The 19,689-nt window shown below is 39.6% G+C and overlaps 1 protein-coding gene across 4 annotated transcripts in view; it reads left to right on the top strand.

Annotated features, from left to right (window-relative positions):
* Positions 1–611: 611 nt before the first annotated feature.
* Positions 612–19,689, top strand: part of ank1a (ankyrin 1, erythrocytic a) — a 120,964-nt gene continuing 101,886 nt past the window's right edge. For 2 of the 4 annotated variants that reach the window (XM_027016862.2, XM_035526554.1), the window contains exon 1: positions 613–963. In XM_027016862.2, coding sequence (XP_026872663.2) covers positions 838–963 — 126 coding nt within the window. In that variant the 5' untranslated portion in view covers positions 613–837. Of the gene's footprint in view, positions 964–19,689 lie in introns of all 4 variants that reach the window. The other 2 variants (XM_027016865.2, XM_027016863.2) reach the window with 2 other exon arrangements.

Raw genomic sequence — 19,689 nt, forward strand, 5'->3', positions numbered from 1 at the left:
CCCTTTGCTCAGAAAACTGCTGGCTGCCTCCAGTAACAAGCACGCTTCAGAAAAATATGAACATACTGCCAGACTGACAATAATAATGAGGATCACTGCAATAAGAGTGCCTTAAAGATCACTGCAATAAGAAGCCTTAAAGGCTTCAGATTTTGATCTATAACTCTGTATCATCTATTTTGCGTTGATCTAGATCAGTGGGCAAGCATAGCTATAACAGCTGAAAGGGCTGAAGGATAGCAGCAAAGTAAGCTGGAGCACGTGAGAGGAAGCCTGCGTCGGCTGTCTAATGCCTTTACACCCGCTGTTGTTCCTATGCGCAATACAGAAAGAGACAGGCGGGAGAGAAAGAAGGAGAGAGGGAGAGAGAGGAAGGGAGGGAGGGAGGTAGAGAGGGAGAGAGAGGGAGGGAGGGGGGAGAGAGAGAGGGAAAGAGAGGGAGAGAGGGAGGGAGAGAGAGGGAAGAGTGCGCGGTGCTGCGGCAGCATTCCCGTTCACTAAACGGCTCGTGCGGGTCTGCCTGCCTGACAACCCCTGCAGCAAGAGCAAGAGAGAGCGCAGAAACGTGTGTGAGAGACCGAGAGTGCAAAAGAGAGAGCAAGCGACAGAGAGTCTGAGAGAAAGAGAGGAAGAGAGTGAGAGTGAGAAAGAGAGAGAGAAAGAACAGGAGGAGGGTGGGCAGGCTTATTCTGCTGCTGTGGGGCTGTGTAGAAGCGAAGCGGCGCACTCCGGTGGCGACACTCTCACCAGCATCAAGCCAGCAGCCCGAGCCCTGGACCCCCCCGAGCCTCCCCAGAGCAGCAGCAGCAGGCGGCACGGGCTCGCGGACGCAGCACCATGGCACAAGCCGCCAAGCACCTCCGCAAGAACAAGGACTTAGAGGCTCTCGCCGAGCAGGAGCGCAAAGAGAAGGAGGAGGAGAGGGTGAAGAAGAGGAGCCGCTCACGGGACAAGAAGCGCAAGGTAAGGGCCGGGCTGGTGAGCAGTGGGAAAAGAGAGCAAGAGAGCAGGGGAGAGTGGAGGACTAGGAGAACCCCCCCCTCCCCCCCGACCCCCATCTTTGAATCAAAGGTGTTGGGACAGTAACAGTACAATGCAGGAAACATACCTGCTGTAAGCGTATTCTTACTCTGCTACACACACACGCACACACACATGCACACACATGAACACACACGCACACACACGCGCACACACACGCGCACACACACAGCCACATATGAGGAGAAGCAGCCTGCAGCACTGTAAGGATGCACTGGACACACTCTGTCTTAGGAAGGTTTAGAAAATCATATGTGAGCCTAACAGCACACATTCATAACTAATAAGTCAGAGGGTATTTACAGTTTCTTCTCTGAAGGTCCAAAATCCCACATCAGCTCTAGGTGGGAATGAGATGACCATCAGATGGCTGATGCTCCTGCTCCAACAGAGTTGGTTTCTGTTTGCCGTTGTGCTGTGTTGAGGTGTGCTGGCAGTCCTTTGGTTGTTTAGCCTGTTAGAGCTGTGATCCCTTTTTCCTCTAGAGCACTGCAGAGTGTTATATTACAGCAGCTCTCTATGAGGGCAGCTCTGTGCGTGTGTCTGCGGTGGAATACACGTCGATATTCTCACTCTCTCTCTTGGTCTTTCTCTATTTTTCTGTTCCCCTTCTCTCGCTTCTGCTTTCTCTGTTGCACTTGTTTCCTGAAAATAAAGACAAAGATAAGTCATGTATTCTAAATATCATGTAAATAGACTTCAGTGATAGTCCATACATTCTACATACTATGCACATAGACTTCCATGTACTTGTGAGACAAAGAAAAGCCCAGATTTTGCTGCTGCTGAAAGTCTGAAAAGCTCAGTGGTGATTTTTGCATTCATACATGTATTTTAATTCATTAACTTTTCAGTGGTGTTCTAGTGTTGTTCTGTTTGAGTGATTATCTTTCTGGTCTACCTCTGATCAGTCTGGCCCTGCTATATGGACAGACTCTCTGTCTGACTGTCTAGCTAGTCATCTAAAGGTTTGTCAGTCTTTCTTTGTATCTTTTTGTGTGCCTTCTATCTATCTATCTATCTATCTATCTATCTATCTATCTATCTATCTATCTATCTATCTATCTATCTATCTATCTATCTATCTATCTATCTATCTATCTATCTATCTATCTATCTAATCTTATCTAATGGGAAAAGCCTTTTAAAAAATGCTTGCTTTTAGCAACTAACAAAAATCTGGCATAACTGCCATGCTCAGATATGTACCATAGATCTGTCATTTGGACTTTTTACTCATATTTCAGGTTTTCTGTTGCTGTGTTCTTTGCATTTCTACATAAATGTTTTTTTGGACAAATTTCACTGTTTTACAGAATTGTGTTGCACATCTGCATTTGCGTGATTTCCAAATCATATTATGGCAATTGAATTCCATTTTCAGCATACCCAGATGAAGTTATCAGTGTGATTTATTTCCTTCTGTTTATGCTAAGCATAATGTTTATACATGTAAGGAAATGGCTAATCCCTCTAAAAAATGCAAAATAACATCAGATATTAGTTGTTACTGTGCTGTTTATTGCAGAGTGAAGAATGCAGTTCATTAATGATTTTTTAAAGTTCAGAACAAAATTATGAAGAAACATTATATGCATTATAATTTTACAGGCCTTTAAAGTTTCAGGCCGTAGTTTTGGGTGTGAGACTGAACACTTCTTCTCCAGGCCGGAAAGCCTACCTATTCACCCCCCTACTGACACTGTGAATGTGTGGATGGGTAGTGCAGACCATTTGTAGACACATGATGGCTCAATTTGTTTAAAATAAATAATTCAGTTTTTCCTTTTTCCATTTTGTTTGCTAACATCTACTAACTATGAAAGTACAGAATAGAATTAGAAAATGATGTTACCTGGTGGAATAGAAATGAACATTCCACATTCAGCAGTTGACCCAGTTCACCTCCACTCCTAGCCATTCATTCAGATTAAACTTTGAAATGTTCCTCAAAAAATAAAAAAAGAAGATAGAGATAGAGCAAGTTAGTCAATGGTCATGCTATCAAACTTTGCTTGAATGTATGTCATATTAACAATGACAATAATAAATAACGTAAGCTTTCTGAATAAGTGCACCCAAACGCAAACACACCATATAGGCACATCCTTTGGTTTTTGTGTTTTAAATGTTTAAAGCCTTTGGTTCTCAATGATGAAACTGTTTATTCTGTCATTTATAGGCTTTATAACAGATAGTACAATCACTTTGTCCATAGCTACTCTCTGTGTTAAGTGATGTGGCTAGACCCACAATCTCACTATTCTTATGAATTCATACCATATAACATATATGAGAAGCTACAAACAGTTCCAATCAGGGACATGGGCTGGCTTATCACACACAGCTTCTTCATTCAGATGAAATATGACAACATTGTTCTTGCTTGTTATAAATGAGAAATGGGTTGTTGAATTTTCGCCCCTAAATTGTTTTGTAGTAGAATGGCATCTGTTTGAATTGTGATTTACAGTAGGCATTTGTACAGAAACAAAGTTGGCCTCAGCATGAAGCTGAAACGAGCTTAGTGTTGTTTTTGGTCCCATTGCTAAGGTGCTGAGCCAGCATGGTTCTATTTCTCTCCTTCTGGCTCCTTATGTGATGTGTGACAGAGGGTACATTTAAGAGACACTTTTTATTTAAACATGCTAATGTGACATTACAACTATGATTTTAAATAAGACTGTGAGGAGTGTAAGCATTTGATCCAAATAATTTGATGTAAATCAATTTGAATCTACACCACTAGTTGAATATTTTCTATTTGTTTTTATGTTGTTGGGTTTTTCCAGGTGTGTCTAATGCAGATATGTGCTTTTGTTGGAGAGAAGCTAATCTGGGGGAGCACTGCACTAATTGTTGCTTGCAAGTAACAGATTCAACAGGTGTCTTTAGTGATTGCATTTGATTTACTTTGCTGTCTCTCTCTACATTCTAAGTGCACACAATTTCAACCTGTTGTCCAGTTTAACTGCTGTCTAATGCCTTTATACCCACTTTGGTTCCTCTGCGCAATACAGAAAGAGACAGACAGGAGAGAAAAACCTAAATGTTTGCATACATACACACTAGAATCCTTTAATAACCACCCTATGATTTCCAATTTAACTTAAACTACAAAGGTAAAAATTAAAATCACAACCTTGTAGTCTGAAACAATTCAAAGTAGAGACAGAAACACATTTGTTGTACAGTCTCATTTAGTCTCTTAAGGGCCAAGACCTAGCTAGGTTTGCTGAGGGGATGTGATTTTTTCACAGGCTGTCTGGAACAATACATTGAGCAGATTTCTGTTTGTATGGTGTCTAATCTGAAATGGCATATTATGACATGAGCTCATACTAGATAGTCAACTGCAATTAATGAAATAAAAAATCCTAACAGGGATCTAAACAGGTTGATCACCTTTACTAGCAAAAGGCCTCAACACAGTCCCCACCCTGTCCTCATGTACCTCAACACAGTCTCCACTTTGTTCATCTCAGGGATTGTCAAAAAATAGCCAACATTAGCCTTTCCTTCATGTTAGATGAATATAGTATATCTTCAATTTTGATTGGTCAGCAGTGGATGACACATGGTGTAGAGCGCTGCATGGAAAAGAAATTCTGTCCCCATCCCATCCATTGTCCACATCTATAACACAGTTCCCACCCTGTCCTCATGTGCCTCAACAAAGTCCCTACTCCATCCTCTTGTGCCTCAACACAGTCCCCACCCTGTCCCCATGTGCCTCAACAAAGTGCCCATCCCATACCCCGGTTAGCATGCATCATCCTCCCAACCCCATTTACTTGATCCCCACTCCATCCCCATGTGCAGGAACAGTCTCCACTACTGCCCAAATATGTGATTTTTCATTTGGGTTGATTTCATAATCATTCAAACTATAATAGTATGTTAACTCCTATAATTTAGTAGGACAAATATAATTCACAGTATTGCAAAAAAAAAAAGTAAATATTTCTCCTTACACTTTATTTCTCAGTTTGCCTGACTCGCTCTTGAGTAATTTTTAGTTTCAACAAAATGGATGATGCACCCATGCATCAAAATTAAGAACATACCAGGGTTCCAGTGTATGCAGCTAATGCTGGAACTGCATATATCTAATGATAGAATACAATACAATACAAGTGTTGCCAATTACTTTCAAAATAAAGCAGCTAAAGCTTACTCAATAAAGTGCTAAATGATGTTATGTGATAGTTAGTATATTTGTTACATGATCGTGTCATATTTGCATACTGCCTAGTGTCAATTGGCGTTAACCCTCCTCATCTGTTTGGTTCTCATCTACTCTCTGTGCTAACACATACTGTATTTTAATACATCTGAATTCCCAATCTGTTATAATTTACATATTTTCCATTTCTTCTGTCAGACAACAGGACAAGATTGAAACAGTGACTGAAATATGGCCCACTAACACTATATATTAAAAGCAGGTCACTTCCAAGCCATTTTGAAATTCTGCTCTGCATTAGAGAATACATCATTTAAAGACAAGTACTGTGCTGTGATTTTGCTTATATTTATATATATGTAAAATGATCACTCAAAGAGAAAGTTGATCACACCAGTGATGCCACAGCCATCCGTGGCCTGGAGCTTGAGAGAAAAAAAACTGGCTGTGCTCTCGGGGAGGGAGCAGTGGTATACTGTCTCTACTGTCAATAACAGTGACACTGACCAATCATCTAATCAGGTAGATCACCCTTTCTACCAAAAGCCCAGGCTGAAACTCTCAAACGTGTACTGACTGCATCAGTATGTAATATTAAGTAAATGATTGCATATGTATACCTGACATTGCTGACAGACATTTTTAGAAGACATTTCTCTGAGGGAGTTCAATTTAATCCTCTCTGCAAGAATCAATGAGGATTATTCTTCCTCATATTTTATTTCTAGGCTGCAGGGCCAAACTAGTGAAATAATGTTAATGTATGTACTTCCATTGTGGTTTTCACCTTGATGGTCATTTAAGGTTAGGTTGGTTATGAAACTACATGCCTCACTTTGCTGTATTTCTTCCTCTTTAAATTTAACAGCAGCCAACAGCTATTTTAAATTCTTCCTGAAAAGGTCAGTGAGACAATGTAAGGCAGCAGAAGGTGAAGTCCTGCCATTAGCTGTACTTTGGTGCATGTTCCCAGGATGCTGTTAATATGCTCAGTGAATCAGAGGTATGGGCTACAGCTAACTGCAGAGTTCGCATTAGCCCTTCCAGCATCTCTTTCTATTTTGACTCAGTCTAACTAAATAGAGCTTGAGCTATTTCCACTTTACTGGTGCAATGCTCTACCTCATCTTTTGACCGGGACAGGTCTGTGTTCGTCCCGGACAGGTCTGCGTTTGGCTCGGACAGGTCTGCGTTTGACCTGTACAAGACTGTGTTGCATCAGACAGGTCTGTGTTTGGCTGCTATTTTATTTTCTTGCAATTATCACTCTGTCACTCTGTGTGTGGTCCTGAGGGAGCCTATGTACATGTGACTCAGCAGAAAGCAGACCAATAAAACGCAGTCATATTTACACACAGGTTGGATGTAGGGCTTGCTTGAACTCTGTAATTTAGAACTCATTTAGTTGAGTGGGTATGTTGAGTGTGAGTGAGCATGTGTGAGGAAAGAAAGACAGAGAGAGAAGAACTTGAATGAGCAAGAAAAATGAGAATGCATGTGGTGTGAGTATATGTGTAGAGTACAGAGCAAACTTCAGATGTGATGAACCAATGGGTGCCAATTCTATCACTCAATAAAATAGCAACATTATTAACATTATTATTAGAAACTCAAACATGCACATAAACACATACAGACATTCATTAAGTACAATAGTTACTTATCCTCTCAAAAAGCTCTCAAAAAGCTCTCAGCCTATTATCTATCAATAAAATTAAACACTCAATTCATTGAAGGCTAAAAGCTGACATGTCAGGCAGAGTTCTTAGACCTTCTAAAAAAACAAAAACAAAAAACAAAAAAACAAAAACAAAGTGATCTGTCATACATATTGTACTTCATATTGTATTTTAGGAAAATCTTAGAAGCCTTAGATACTCTTAAAGTGTGTATTTTTACATTTTATTGCTTTTTAAATGTTCAGCTTTTTTGTTGTTACTATTCAGAAGACATCTGTAGAAACACAGTATGCTTCTCCAGAGCTATAAATAACAATGAAATACTCCCTAATCAGCCCACTACAGAGCTGCCTAAAGACCCATTTGGTAAATCTAGACAGCCAGAGTACAGCAAAACTAAGCTCAGAGTATGGCAAGGATAACACAGTCAATAAACATTTCAAAAACTAAGAAGACATAGGCTCTCTTTGCCATGTTCAGATTGGTAATCATTTTTAAATGTTCATCATCTCAGGGAGTTTTGGAAACTAGTTTTTCCTTCATGTTAGATGAATATAGTATATGCTCAATCTTGATTGGTCAGTGGTGGATGACGCATTGTGTAGAGTTGCATGGAAAAGAAATTCTGTCGCATCCCATCCATCATCGACATCTATAACACAGTTACCACCCTGTCCTCATGTGCCTCAACAAAGTCCCTACTCCATCGTCTTGTGCCTCAACACAGTCCCCACCAATCAGGGGCATTTGTGAGCTCGTGCATCAGAAAGGGTTGGATAGCACGATCCACCAAATTGGTTATGCAGGCTCCTGACATTGTAGTTCAAGTTCGGTTTATTCGTCACATACATAGTCATACACAGTATAACTCGCAGTGAAATGGTGGAGTCACAGCTCGAAAATATGTTTAGCTGGGTGGGGCTTGAAGGAAGCACGTGAAAGCCTTCGCTATCCCTGAATTGCAGTTGTAATGCAATAGGGCAGAATTACCTGAGAATTTAGAGGTGACAGATTTTTCTCTTGCTCTCTCACAGAGCATACAGCTTCCATCTTGGTAACAAACCACAAGAAGGTTGATTATTTTTAGTGTTATGTTGAGTGATAAGACAGTGATGACGGTTAAAACAATCAAATTAAATTGTTTAAAATAGAACACAGAAAGGGAAAACAATATATATTAGTGATTGGCCCTTTACATCACTGCCCGTGTGCAATGAATATAATGCTTCTCCATTCTGCCTCTCAGAGTTAGATGCTCACCGGCAATAAACTAACCCTTTGGCAAACTAAAATGTAATGCTCAGTGCCTGACATCAAAGTGCCAATTGTTTCCAGAAATGACTTTTGTCATTATTAGTTTCAAAATGTAATCGGTCACTTTCCTGTTGAATAAGTAATTAGATTATGTCCAATCTAGCTAATCGGACTTGCAGACTGATGGATTTAACGTACACGTTCCACATAAAGTCCACAGAGCCTAAGGCCTGTCTAATTCTGCCGTTCATTTATGCCGCAATAATGTAATGCACTTTCTGCGAACATACAGTGTCCGCTTGGCACGCAGGCTTCAGCAGACTTTGCTTATGAACTGAACACTAGTGTGATGACATAAACGAGAAATTAGTTTCATCATATCTTTCTTTCAATTTAATTAGCATATGTTACATACGACACACTCAAAAATATTCCTACAGTGACAACTAGGATGTTACTACCTTTTCAAAAAGTCCAAACCGGACACTATTCAGACTCACCATTGTGTCTTCCACCTGTAAATTGTATTTGACTTTGCCTGACGACTGTTGATTGGTCTAAAATTGACAGTGGGGGGGAAGATGTGAGGAGTGACAAACCTAATGACCAATATGACCCCCCACAATTCGGGGAACGTTGCAACAAAACAAACAAATAAAACCAGACAAATCTAAGTCAAAATGGACATTCGGACACAGAACCTAAAAACCGAACAGTCCAGGTGAAAATTGTCAGGTATCAAACCTACTTTCCGGTAGCATACTACAGTGGGAACGATAATAAATAATCTGTTAACAAGTCAGTGACGGTGTCTGCGTTTTTCCAGCATTGATTAATCTACAACAGCATCTGGTTTTGGGGAGTTCTGTGATAATTTCCCTTGGAAAATTCAAATACTGATGAATATTAAAATAAATAATTAAACAAAAATTAAAAGTTAACTCGACTACACCTTTCGGGATTTGTAAGAATGCTGCTGTGTAAAAATTGCTTTACGCAACTGGTTCCACTGGTTAACATATTGCTTGTGACATGGTGCGGCGCGGTTTCCGCATGTAGATTAAAATGGGTTAAACTTATGTGTTAAAATAAATTGCATATATCTAACCGGTCGTGGAGGTCAAGAGCCTGAGCGATTGGATCAGTGACTAAATCCATCTGCCATCACAATAACATAAAAGCAAGCAACAGTGTACATCATATATATATATATATATATATATATATATATATATATATATATATATATATATATATATATATATATATATATATTATATACTATATATACTATTTATATACTATACTTGTGTGCATCCTATATATTTTTCCGTCGATATTAGCCATGGCAGATATTTACCATAGTCGTTAACGTCACGTCGATTAAGAAAATTTGGGTTAAACTATGTGTAAATCTGCACAAACATTTGCGAAGGCCGTAAAGATCGGTGTATCCCCATTCCCATTGTCACCAAATGACTATTTTTTTTAAATTTTGTCCACGTTCCTGCAGAATACTGCGGAAAACGTTGGTACTGGAGCTAACTCCATCCCGTGCGGCTCTCAGCATGATACATTGTCGTGGCGTTTAGGGCAAAAGGTGATGTTTTTTGGGGGTTTTTTAATCGCGCGGTTTAAAAAACGCAAAGCGCATTGCCCAAACTAGAGAACCGTGCTTCAGTCGTGGTTTGTATTGCTCCATATACAACAATAGTAGTTACCTTCAAGCACAACTGACTTCTCGTGGCGTATTATTAAAGAAGGGCTTTTGTATTCAGTTGTAAAATGAATACAAAGTGGATATCACTCAAAAATATTACCTCTTCCGCAAAGGATATGGTCTTCACCTGAGTGTTCTTTTGTCACATGCACAGCAAAGGAGAAGTCTGGGGTAAATTTTAGCATTATACACTTCTCTCCTTGAGTATTGGGACAGTACCTGACATGGGCAATTTTGAGGAGGGAATAGGTGTGGGAAACAGGCCAGGCATCCCAATAGACTAATTTTGTTTTGTTCTCTTGTCTCTTACTCTCCTTGAGTTCATACTTAAAAAACATCAGTTAAATTATATATATGACAGAGCGAAGGCGATGTATAGCTAATGCCAATGTATTTCCATAACACACCAGAGAAAAACATGACATGAATTATGCTTGCAGGTAGCATCTGTCCTTGGTTACAATAAATAAATAAATAAAATTTGCATGATGCAATTGTTCTCTATGCAGCTAACAGTGACAATTTGCTCACACAGACTGAAGTGTTTATGCTATTTGCAGTGTCTGGGGAGATCTGTGTGTACTTTAAAAATGCACCATTGCTCATTGATATCATATACAATAGATGTAGTACACTGTGGCCTAAAATGTCTCTGCTCTTACTACAGATTTGCATCGTTCTGTCTCTCCTTTCCTTGTAAACTTCACAACCTCCAATTAAATGAGCTGAAATGAGGAAAAGACATAAACAAACAAAATATGGTTTGGGATCCAATGCATGGAAAATGTGGATATATTGAGGGAAGCCTCCATTTTCTTCTCCATTTTAAAACACCCGAATACAAACAAGAAGAGCAGATAATTATCCTTTGTAGAATGAGTCAAGTCAAGTCAAATTTATTTATATTGCACTTTTTACAATAGTTGTTGTCACAAAGCAGCTTTAGAAAGGTCCAGTTGCTCAAATTGTCATAATTGTAAGTAGCTTTCGATAAAAGCATCAGCTAAATGCTGTAAATGTACCCAAGAACTGTAAAACGAGGCAACAGGTAATGAAATAGCCTAAATTATATGATTTTTATTACAGGATTCAAAATTTAACAATAAACTGTATAAATGAATTCCAATATTGGATTCCGTTAATAAAAAAGTTACATGTACATTTATGGCATTTAGCAGATGCTTTTATCCAGAACGACTTACAAAAGTGCTTTGTCATTTACTCATCGAATATATCCTAGTACAGTACAGTAGGTTAGAGCCCAACATACCAATTAACTACAATCCTGTAGAATACAGGGATCAATGCTGATACCTAGAAGTACAAAATGCATAAGATAAACAATGATAAGTGCAATAAACAGTAAGTGGTAGAGTTTGTTAACATAAACAATACCCTACACTAAGTACTAATTTGTTCAGTCAATATGGGAACAGGGTCAGTTGTCCTTTAAATATTTTGCAAATAGATGGGTCTTCAGTCTGCATTTGAAGACTGCAAGGGACTCTGCTGTCCAGACAGCAAGTGACAGTTCATTGCACCATCTTGGAACCAGGACAGAAAATAGTCTCGATGCTTGTCATTCATGAGACCTGAAGAAAGGTATTACAAGATGAGCCGTACTTGAGGTTCGAAGTACTCGAGGTATGGATCGGACTTTGACTAATGACCTCATGTATGAAGGGGCTGGTCCATTTTTTGGCTTTGTAGGCAGCAAGTAGCGAGTTGCAGTAGTCTAACTTTGAGATCACAAGTGACTGCACAAGCATCTGGGTAGATTCCTGTGTGAGAAGTTCAAGTTCAAGTTCAAAGAGGTTTTATTGTCATTTCAGCTATATACAAGTACACAACAAAAACGAGACAATGTTCCTCCAGGACCATGGTGCAACACAAAACAACAGTGCAACAGACAACATGCTACACAAGTGCAAACAGTCTAATATAGTGCAAAAATATAATTAAATAAACATTAAATAAACAATAATAAATACAGAACAGGACAAATACAAAATGTGTAGACAGTGCAATTATTTAGTGCAGTGCACAGTACTGGGAATATGTAAAGTGAGTTGTGCATAGGAGTCAGTGACATGCTACACTGAACATAGCAGTCACCGGTAGCAGCCAGAACAGTTCAGAGTACAGTGCTGGTTTAGTAGCAAGTAGGATAATGTGCAAGACTGCAACAGGAGTGCATAGTTTATTTGTGTGAGGTTTGACTTCAGCACTAGTCCGATGCAAAACAATGTGTGAGTGTGTGTATAGATATGTATGTATGTAGGTATGTGTGTGTGTGTGTGTGTGTGTGTGTGTGTGTGTGTGTGCGTGTGTGTGTGTGTGTGTGTGTGTGTGTGTGTGACTGTGTATAAGCATGTATAAAAGTGCCGATTTTGGAATCTGAATTGGAATTGGAGTTAGCCAGAGTTCAGGAGTCTAATGGTTTCTGGGAAGAAGCTGTTGCAAAGTCTGGAGGTGCGGGACTGGATGCTGTGGTACCTTCTTCCAGATGGCAAAAGGGTGAACAGTTCACGTGAGGGTGTGTGGGGTCTTTCACAATGTTGGTGGCTTTCTGGTTGCAGCGTGTTATGTAGATGTTCGTGATGGAGGGAAGAGAGACCTCAATTATCTTCTCAGCTGTTCTCACTATTCTCTGGAGGGTCTTGCGGTCAAAGACGGTGCAGTTCCCAAACCAGGTAATGATGCAGCTGCTCAGGATGTCTTTCTACAGTACCTCTGTAGAAGGTAGTGAGGATGGGTGATGGGAGATGGGCTTCCCTCAGCTTCCGAAGGAAGTAAAGACGTTGCTGGGCTCTCTTGGTGATGGAACTGGTGTTCAGGCTCCAGGTGAGGTTCTCCGCTATGTGAACACCAAGGAACTTAATGTTCTTGACGATCTCCACTGAGGAGCCGTTGATGGCAAGTGGGGAGTGATCTCGCCTTGCTCTCCTGAAGTCAACAACCATTTATTTTGTCTTGTCAACATTCAGATACAGGTTGTTGACCTTACACCAGCTCACCAGTTCTCACACCTCCTCTCTGTATGCTGACTCGTTGTCTTTGTTGATGAGACCCACCACGGTCGTGTCATCGGCGAACTTGATGATGTGATTCGAACTGTGCATCGCTGCAGTCATGAGTCAGCAGTGTGAACAGCAGAGGGCTGAGTACGCTGCCCTGGGGAGCACCAGTACTCAGTGTGGTGGTGTTGGAAGTGCTGCGCCCAATCCGGACTGACTGAGGTCTACCAGTCAAGAAATCCAGGATCCAATTGCAGAGGGAGGTGTTCAAGCCCAGTAAACTCAACTTTCCAATCAGATGCTGAGGAACAATGGTGTTGAATGCTGAACTGAAGTCTATGAACAGCATTCTTACATAGGTGCCCTTTTTATCCAGATGTGTGAGTGCCAGATGAAGTGTGGTAGAGATGGCATCATCTGTAGAGTGGTTGGAGCAGTACGCAAACTGCAGGGGGTCCAGAGAAGGGGGAAGCTGGGTCTTGATGTGTCTCATGACGAGTCTCTCGAAGCACTTCATGATGATGGATGTGAGTGCGATGGGACGGTAGTCGTTGAGACACGACACCATGGGCTTCTTAGGCACGGGGACAATGGTGGTGGTCTTTCAAGACCACCTTTCAAGACCTTGTTGGGACCACGGCGCAGCTCAGAGAGATATTGAAGATGTCTGTCAGGACAGCTGCAAGATGGTCAGCACATTCTCAGAATATTACAAAGGAGGAATCTGCAAGCTTCGGATAGTGATACCAGGGAGTTCTTGAAGGAAACTGTAAGGTCATGGTAAAGGTTGGGAGTACCTGGGTTGAACAGAAGTTCGGTTTATTGAGGTTGAGCTTCAAGTGGTGGACTGTCATCCATGACACAATGCCAGTCAAGCATGCTGAGGTATGTCTAAAGACCTGCGTGTCAGAGGTTGGAAAAGAAAGAAATAATTGAGTGTCATCAGCATAGCAGTGGTAGGAGAAAGATGGCAAAGTTGGCTAATTATTGCATGTTTAAAGAGGACATATGATAAATTCACCTTTTCATTGCCTGTGTACATACATCTGGAGTGCCTAATAACCCACAGACTGTGAAATAAGAACCCAGCGGGCTGCCTAGGTCAGAAAGCATGGTCATTCAACAAGTCGTTTAAATTTTCAGATTTCATTCTACATCTGTAAGGGACTCATTAGAATTACCCCCCCCCCCCCCATCTGAATATCTCCACCCACAGCTGAAGAACTACCTTTGTGAAGGTGTGAGGTAACGTTAAGCCACAGACACACTAAATATCTTTCAATGTCCTCAAATCAATGTACTGTTCTCACAACTTCCTATCCTGTAATCTGGACTCTTGAAGTTGCTGTTGTTTGCACATTACATGACTTATCGGCGAGAGGGGATAACAATTCAAGATGTTTCACCATCTGTTGAACTATATATGAACTTGTAGCCAAGCATGTTAATGTTGTACAATTCATTCCCTTCATTTCATATCTTGCACTCTCATTGGTTGTAGCTCGATATTGCCAAAACATGGTCATTTTACCATAACGTGGTCAAAACAGTTTTCACACTACATGATTTGGACAGGTACAGATATTCAGCATGCTAAATATTTTTCATGACTCTGCGAGCAATCGATCATCAATTCACACATAGCACTTAGTGATTGAAAGCTGCTGTTTGTGCGATTATGTTCCTGTCTGCCATTTGCACATATAAATATAAGAACACAAGTTAATGAGTACAAATTTTATATATATATATATATATACTCATTAACTCATTAAGTGGATACTCTGCACTTTACTCAAACCCCACCTACCTCTTCTACTGTAACAATAGGATTGCAATGGGATTCCTACATTATAAATTGGGAATTGGAATAAGCGAGTGTGTGTGATGTAGGGTTGAGCAGGAATAGCCACACACATAGCTACTCCAATTTATAATAAACTTCTATGAAGTAAGCATGGCTTTAACCATCTGTGCTGTAGATTTAAGGAAAGAATAAAAACATAACAAAGGATCATGGCAGCATGGTTTTAGTCAAATGGAAGCTTTGAAGTTTGAAGCTCAGTAGAACAAAGCAGCAAAGGTGTATGTGAGTAAATTGATGGAGAAGATTGATAAACATTGTAATCTGAAGGTCAACAAGATGGTAGACCAATAAACATTTTGTGTAAGGAACCAAGAGCTAGATAAATCTATTAAGAACTACATTACTGACTTGAGTGTTGGCTAGTAACTGTAACTTTGAACAGATTAAGGCTTTGTTAATTAGGTATATGACTTTGCATGGAACGTGCAATACCATGTTACATGAGATTACTCAGCGAGGATAAACTAACCCTGGTGAAATGTGTGCAAGTGTACAGAGCAAGAGAACTGTTGAGAGAGAACAAGGGCGTTTTCAGACTTGTCTTGAATACCCGAGTCTACACCTGGGACCGACTCTGGGCTCCTATTAGGGAGGGACTTATTATAGCTGGTTTGCCTGCACACAGAATTCCATCCAAACTGCACGTTTGCAAAATGTTAGCCTTTAGATTCATCCATTTACTGCTTGTAATTGTTTACATTTTTATTTATAATACACTTGAGCACCAAACAGTATCCCTTACATTACACCATGTAGGAGCATATGCAAATAAGGATAAGGTTTTCAGCCATGCAGATCAGCAGAGACATGTGCTTTTTGAAGTTCTCTCAGTAACCCTGCTCCAATCTTATGGAAGTGTAGTTTTAGAAGACATATACTGATGCATAATACTGATAACATGGGAAACTTATACGCAAGTCTATATGAAATACATTGCAGTCCTTTACCTGCCATCAAGAAACTTGATAAGTCAAAGCAGTCATGTTACAAAATGAACCAATCGCGCAGCCCCACACACGGCACCAGGAGCAATTAGCTTCCACACCTTCTGCAGACTGCAACAGTGCTCACTAGAAGTGAAACCCAGACCACCAGAAGGCTCAGAGCTTTTGAGAGAAGAGTACTTACAATGACAGAGAAGGGTTACACCCAGATCAAGAAGGAATGTCTGGGTAGTCTTCAGGTTAGAAAAATTCCACTAGTACTCATGCAGGTGACAGGTGACCAGGGCAGAGTGACCAAAAACCTCTGGGTAACATTATAAGAAAACCTTTATTGATTGCACTGAAACATCCTCTGCAGAGGATGTTATTGAGGCTACAGAAGTATGAGGAGAATGTAACGTAGGTCTCAGGATGAGATATACTGAAGATATGGATAATCATTGCTTTAACCATCTATTCTGTTGATATTAGGAAAGAATAAGGACAGAACAAAACACTGGTGCCCAATTCCCATATAACATTTTGCATCTTTGCACAACTGTACAATGTCCATAAGTCTGCAATATACTGTGATTTACCTGTACAATGTTTACATAACTTTGTATTATGCTGTAAATAATAGATAATTATGTTTCCTCAGATTCTGCTCATAGGCACACATTCACATACTCAGCACTCTTGGCTCCAGTACATTAGCTACTTTATCGTATGCTCTTTATTTATTGTATACTTATTTTTTTAAATCTCCCCCTTAGTTTATTGTCTTAATTTTTTGAATATGCCTGCATAATCTGGGCACTTTTTAAGGTAAATTTGTAATTTGCATTTCATCAACAAGTTGCTTAGATATATCCAGTCAATAGGTAACTTGCTATTTCTAGCTCATGTTGATATCTCTATTACTGAAATGGAAATGATTGTCATTTGACAAGACATCTAGTCAATCTGTTAAAATCAGTTTTGTTTGAGAACTGAAGTATAACTTCTTTGCATTGCTGTATTTCAGATTACATATATCAGATCCTGCTTCTACTGTAGTATCCTGGGTAACACAACTGTCCTCACTCTAAATCAATCAGAGTAAAGCTCATCAAATTATTCATGATCACACCAAAAAAAGGGAAAACAGCTCGTTTTATTCTATAACCAAACCATAGGCTTGTAAATAGGCCTGATAAATTGCTCCTTGGACATTTTTCACATATTTGTATGCCCTTTGCAGTGTCAAAAAGTCAAAAAGTGATAGGTGGAGTTAATGGCCTCACTTTGTTTCTTCCTTTCAATTAATCGACGTGTTTATCTTCTGATGTTCCATAAAGGTTATCTTCTAATGTTCCATAAAGATTTGCCATTGGCCAAAAACACTTTTTGTCCAGGAAAGAATTGTGCTTTGGATGAAGAGCTGATATATTTCCTCTTAAGGATATGATGGGTTTCTGAAGAGAACCTGTTTGGTTCATTGATTGATCCATCAATAATGGGGTAAAAGCAGTAGTTGCGATAATCTTTAAAACTTTCCAGTTAGTGCTTTTGATCCATTTCACAGTTCACAACAAAGTCCTGCAGATGGCATGGTTTGGCTTCTCTCCTAACCTGCTGTGGCCTCTGCATCTAAATTTCAACCCCAGCAGATGAACAGTGGTCAGTGGTGCTCTCCCAGAGCTTGCCTCTACATTGCCTCCATGCAGCTGCACTATGTTTTTCATGAATGGAATCAATAAAAGAACAGTAACTAGCACAATTCCAGATACAAGTTCTAAAGCCTGGACTGCAGGTGATCAAACACAGTTTTGGGGAGGCTGAAAAACTCTCTAACATGATGATTTACACAACATATTTTCCATCTACTAGTCCTATGAACAATTTTGTTCAGCAGTCCTACTTGCATCCATCAGTAGAACTGTCTTTAGTCCCTTCAGTGCTTAGTGCTGACAGGCCCAGCTTTTGTGTCTGAAAGTCTTTTTAGTTCAACTACATGTTGGGAAAGCAAAAAAAAAAAAAAGAAAAGTTATTTCTGATTGTCAGTAAACAACTTATGGACAACTGATTCAGAAAAAACAAAAACAAAAACTGTGGAGCATTTGTAGCAAAGCAAAACATTCTGTCACTGGCTTAACATATTGCATACAGTGAACTAAGATTAGATTAAGTCTATGTGCATGGCAGTGAATATAACCATACACAGCTTGCATTATCTCATCCTTAAATTATGTTGTTATGCCAACCATTACTCTGAGCAATGCATGCATTTTTTTAAACTGCATTTTGCCGTGTCTGTCTGATAGTTTCATAGGATTCAAGGATTCAGCATCTAACTTGTCTGCTGGGGTGAGTTCTAAGAATTCTTCACATAAACGTAACATAAATCTTCTATCAGCGTTTTTGCTTATGCCTTTTCAACCACCATAACTTTACCTCTCCACTAAACATTCCCCTTAACATGTTAGCCATGACATAGTGACATGTGTATGTATATATATATATATATATATATATATATATATATATATATATAAACACTATAAATTGTTAATGATTATTAATTCAGTCTCAACTCATGAAAGTCACCAGTTTGATAATGTGATTATTTCTTGTCTACCAAAATTTAGAATATCACTCTAAGAGTGTGTTTATTAGGAAAACAGAAATAGAACATGCATAAAAATCATGAATAAAGATTCTACTATTTAGCAAAGGTATTGTGTTTTATAGAATTGCTATAATATAACATGTAATAAACAACATAACCAAAATTAATTTAAACAAACTAGATCTGTGGTGGAGCCAAGTGGCTAATTAATAAGAAAAAGAAAACAATGGAAAATGAAAAGAAAAGAAGAACAGTTTAAACTGTGAAAGTGACCAACTGGACAGTCTACAACATATCTGAACATATCCATACATTTCTGGCTAATTACCTTTTGACATCATTGTAGGAAAATGGCAAGTTATTACTTTGTGGAGCTGTGTGAAAGAAACATATATCTGTAAAACATATCTCTGTGGAGATATAAGGTTGTCCTGGTAAATTTTTTAGTTTGATGAAATTTATGGTCACAGTTACTTGAAGTATAACCAGGCTCATAAGATGTTCCTGCATTCCAATCTGTGAATTTATGATACCTAAGAAGAGGGGGGAAGGTCAGAAAGCCAGACCAGCCTGATAAGCCATCAACTAGGCCATTTAATGCCATTGTTGCTAGGCATAATGGAGCCAGGGGGGTCCTGATTCCTGTCTGTGGGCCGGGAGTGAGAGAAAGCCCACTCTGAGCAGATCAAAGTTTCATCAGAGGAATAATTGGTAGTCTATCTTTGCTACACAAACATACTTTTAAAATGTATTATTTTTGCATGAATTTCATCTCAGGAAGATCCCTCTTCACTGTCCAGTAGTAGTCTGCCAACATATTGGGGATATACTTTCCTGCATGTCTATATTATACAAAATGCCATAGAAGTATACTGAAACTATGGGTGAGAGACAAATTCTGAATATACATTTGAGTTAATAATTTATTCATTTTTGCAGGAAGATTAGATTCATTTTTAAGATTTTATATATTTTATGAACTATTCAGGAGCTGCAACCCTAAGGAGGGGGTTCTGTTATTGAATGCTCGCCTCCCGCGAGTCACGGGGTGTGGCCCGCCCCCTGAAGTGGGAGGATATTTATTTGTGGCCACACCTGCACACACCTGCACCTTGTCTTGTCTGTGTATATAACCCCTTGTTATTGCATACAGCATGTTGGTCATTGCTGGTGTAGCGTGTTAATGTTAAGGTTAGTCTCATTATTGTTAAAAGTGCTCATGTTCATCTTCATCGTTCGTGTGAGCTGGTATGTTGTATGTAATAAATGTTCGTCCATGTCGAGAGAGTCTGTGCATCCTGCTCCACGCCTTTTGGCACTGGAGCCACCACGTTACAGAATGACCAACCTCCACAGGATGCCAGCTCCCTCTGCAATAAATGGACTTCCTA

Source organism: Electrophorus electricus, chromosome 5 (genome assembly GCF_013358815.1).
Source record: "Electrophorus electricus isolate fEleEle1 chromosome 5, fEleEle1.pri, whole genome shotgun sequence".
Lineage (NCBI taxonomy): Eukaryota > Metazoa > Chordata > Actinopteri > Gymnotiformes > Gymnotidae > Electrophorus > Electrophorus electricus.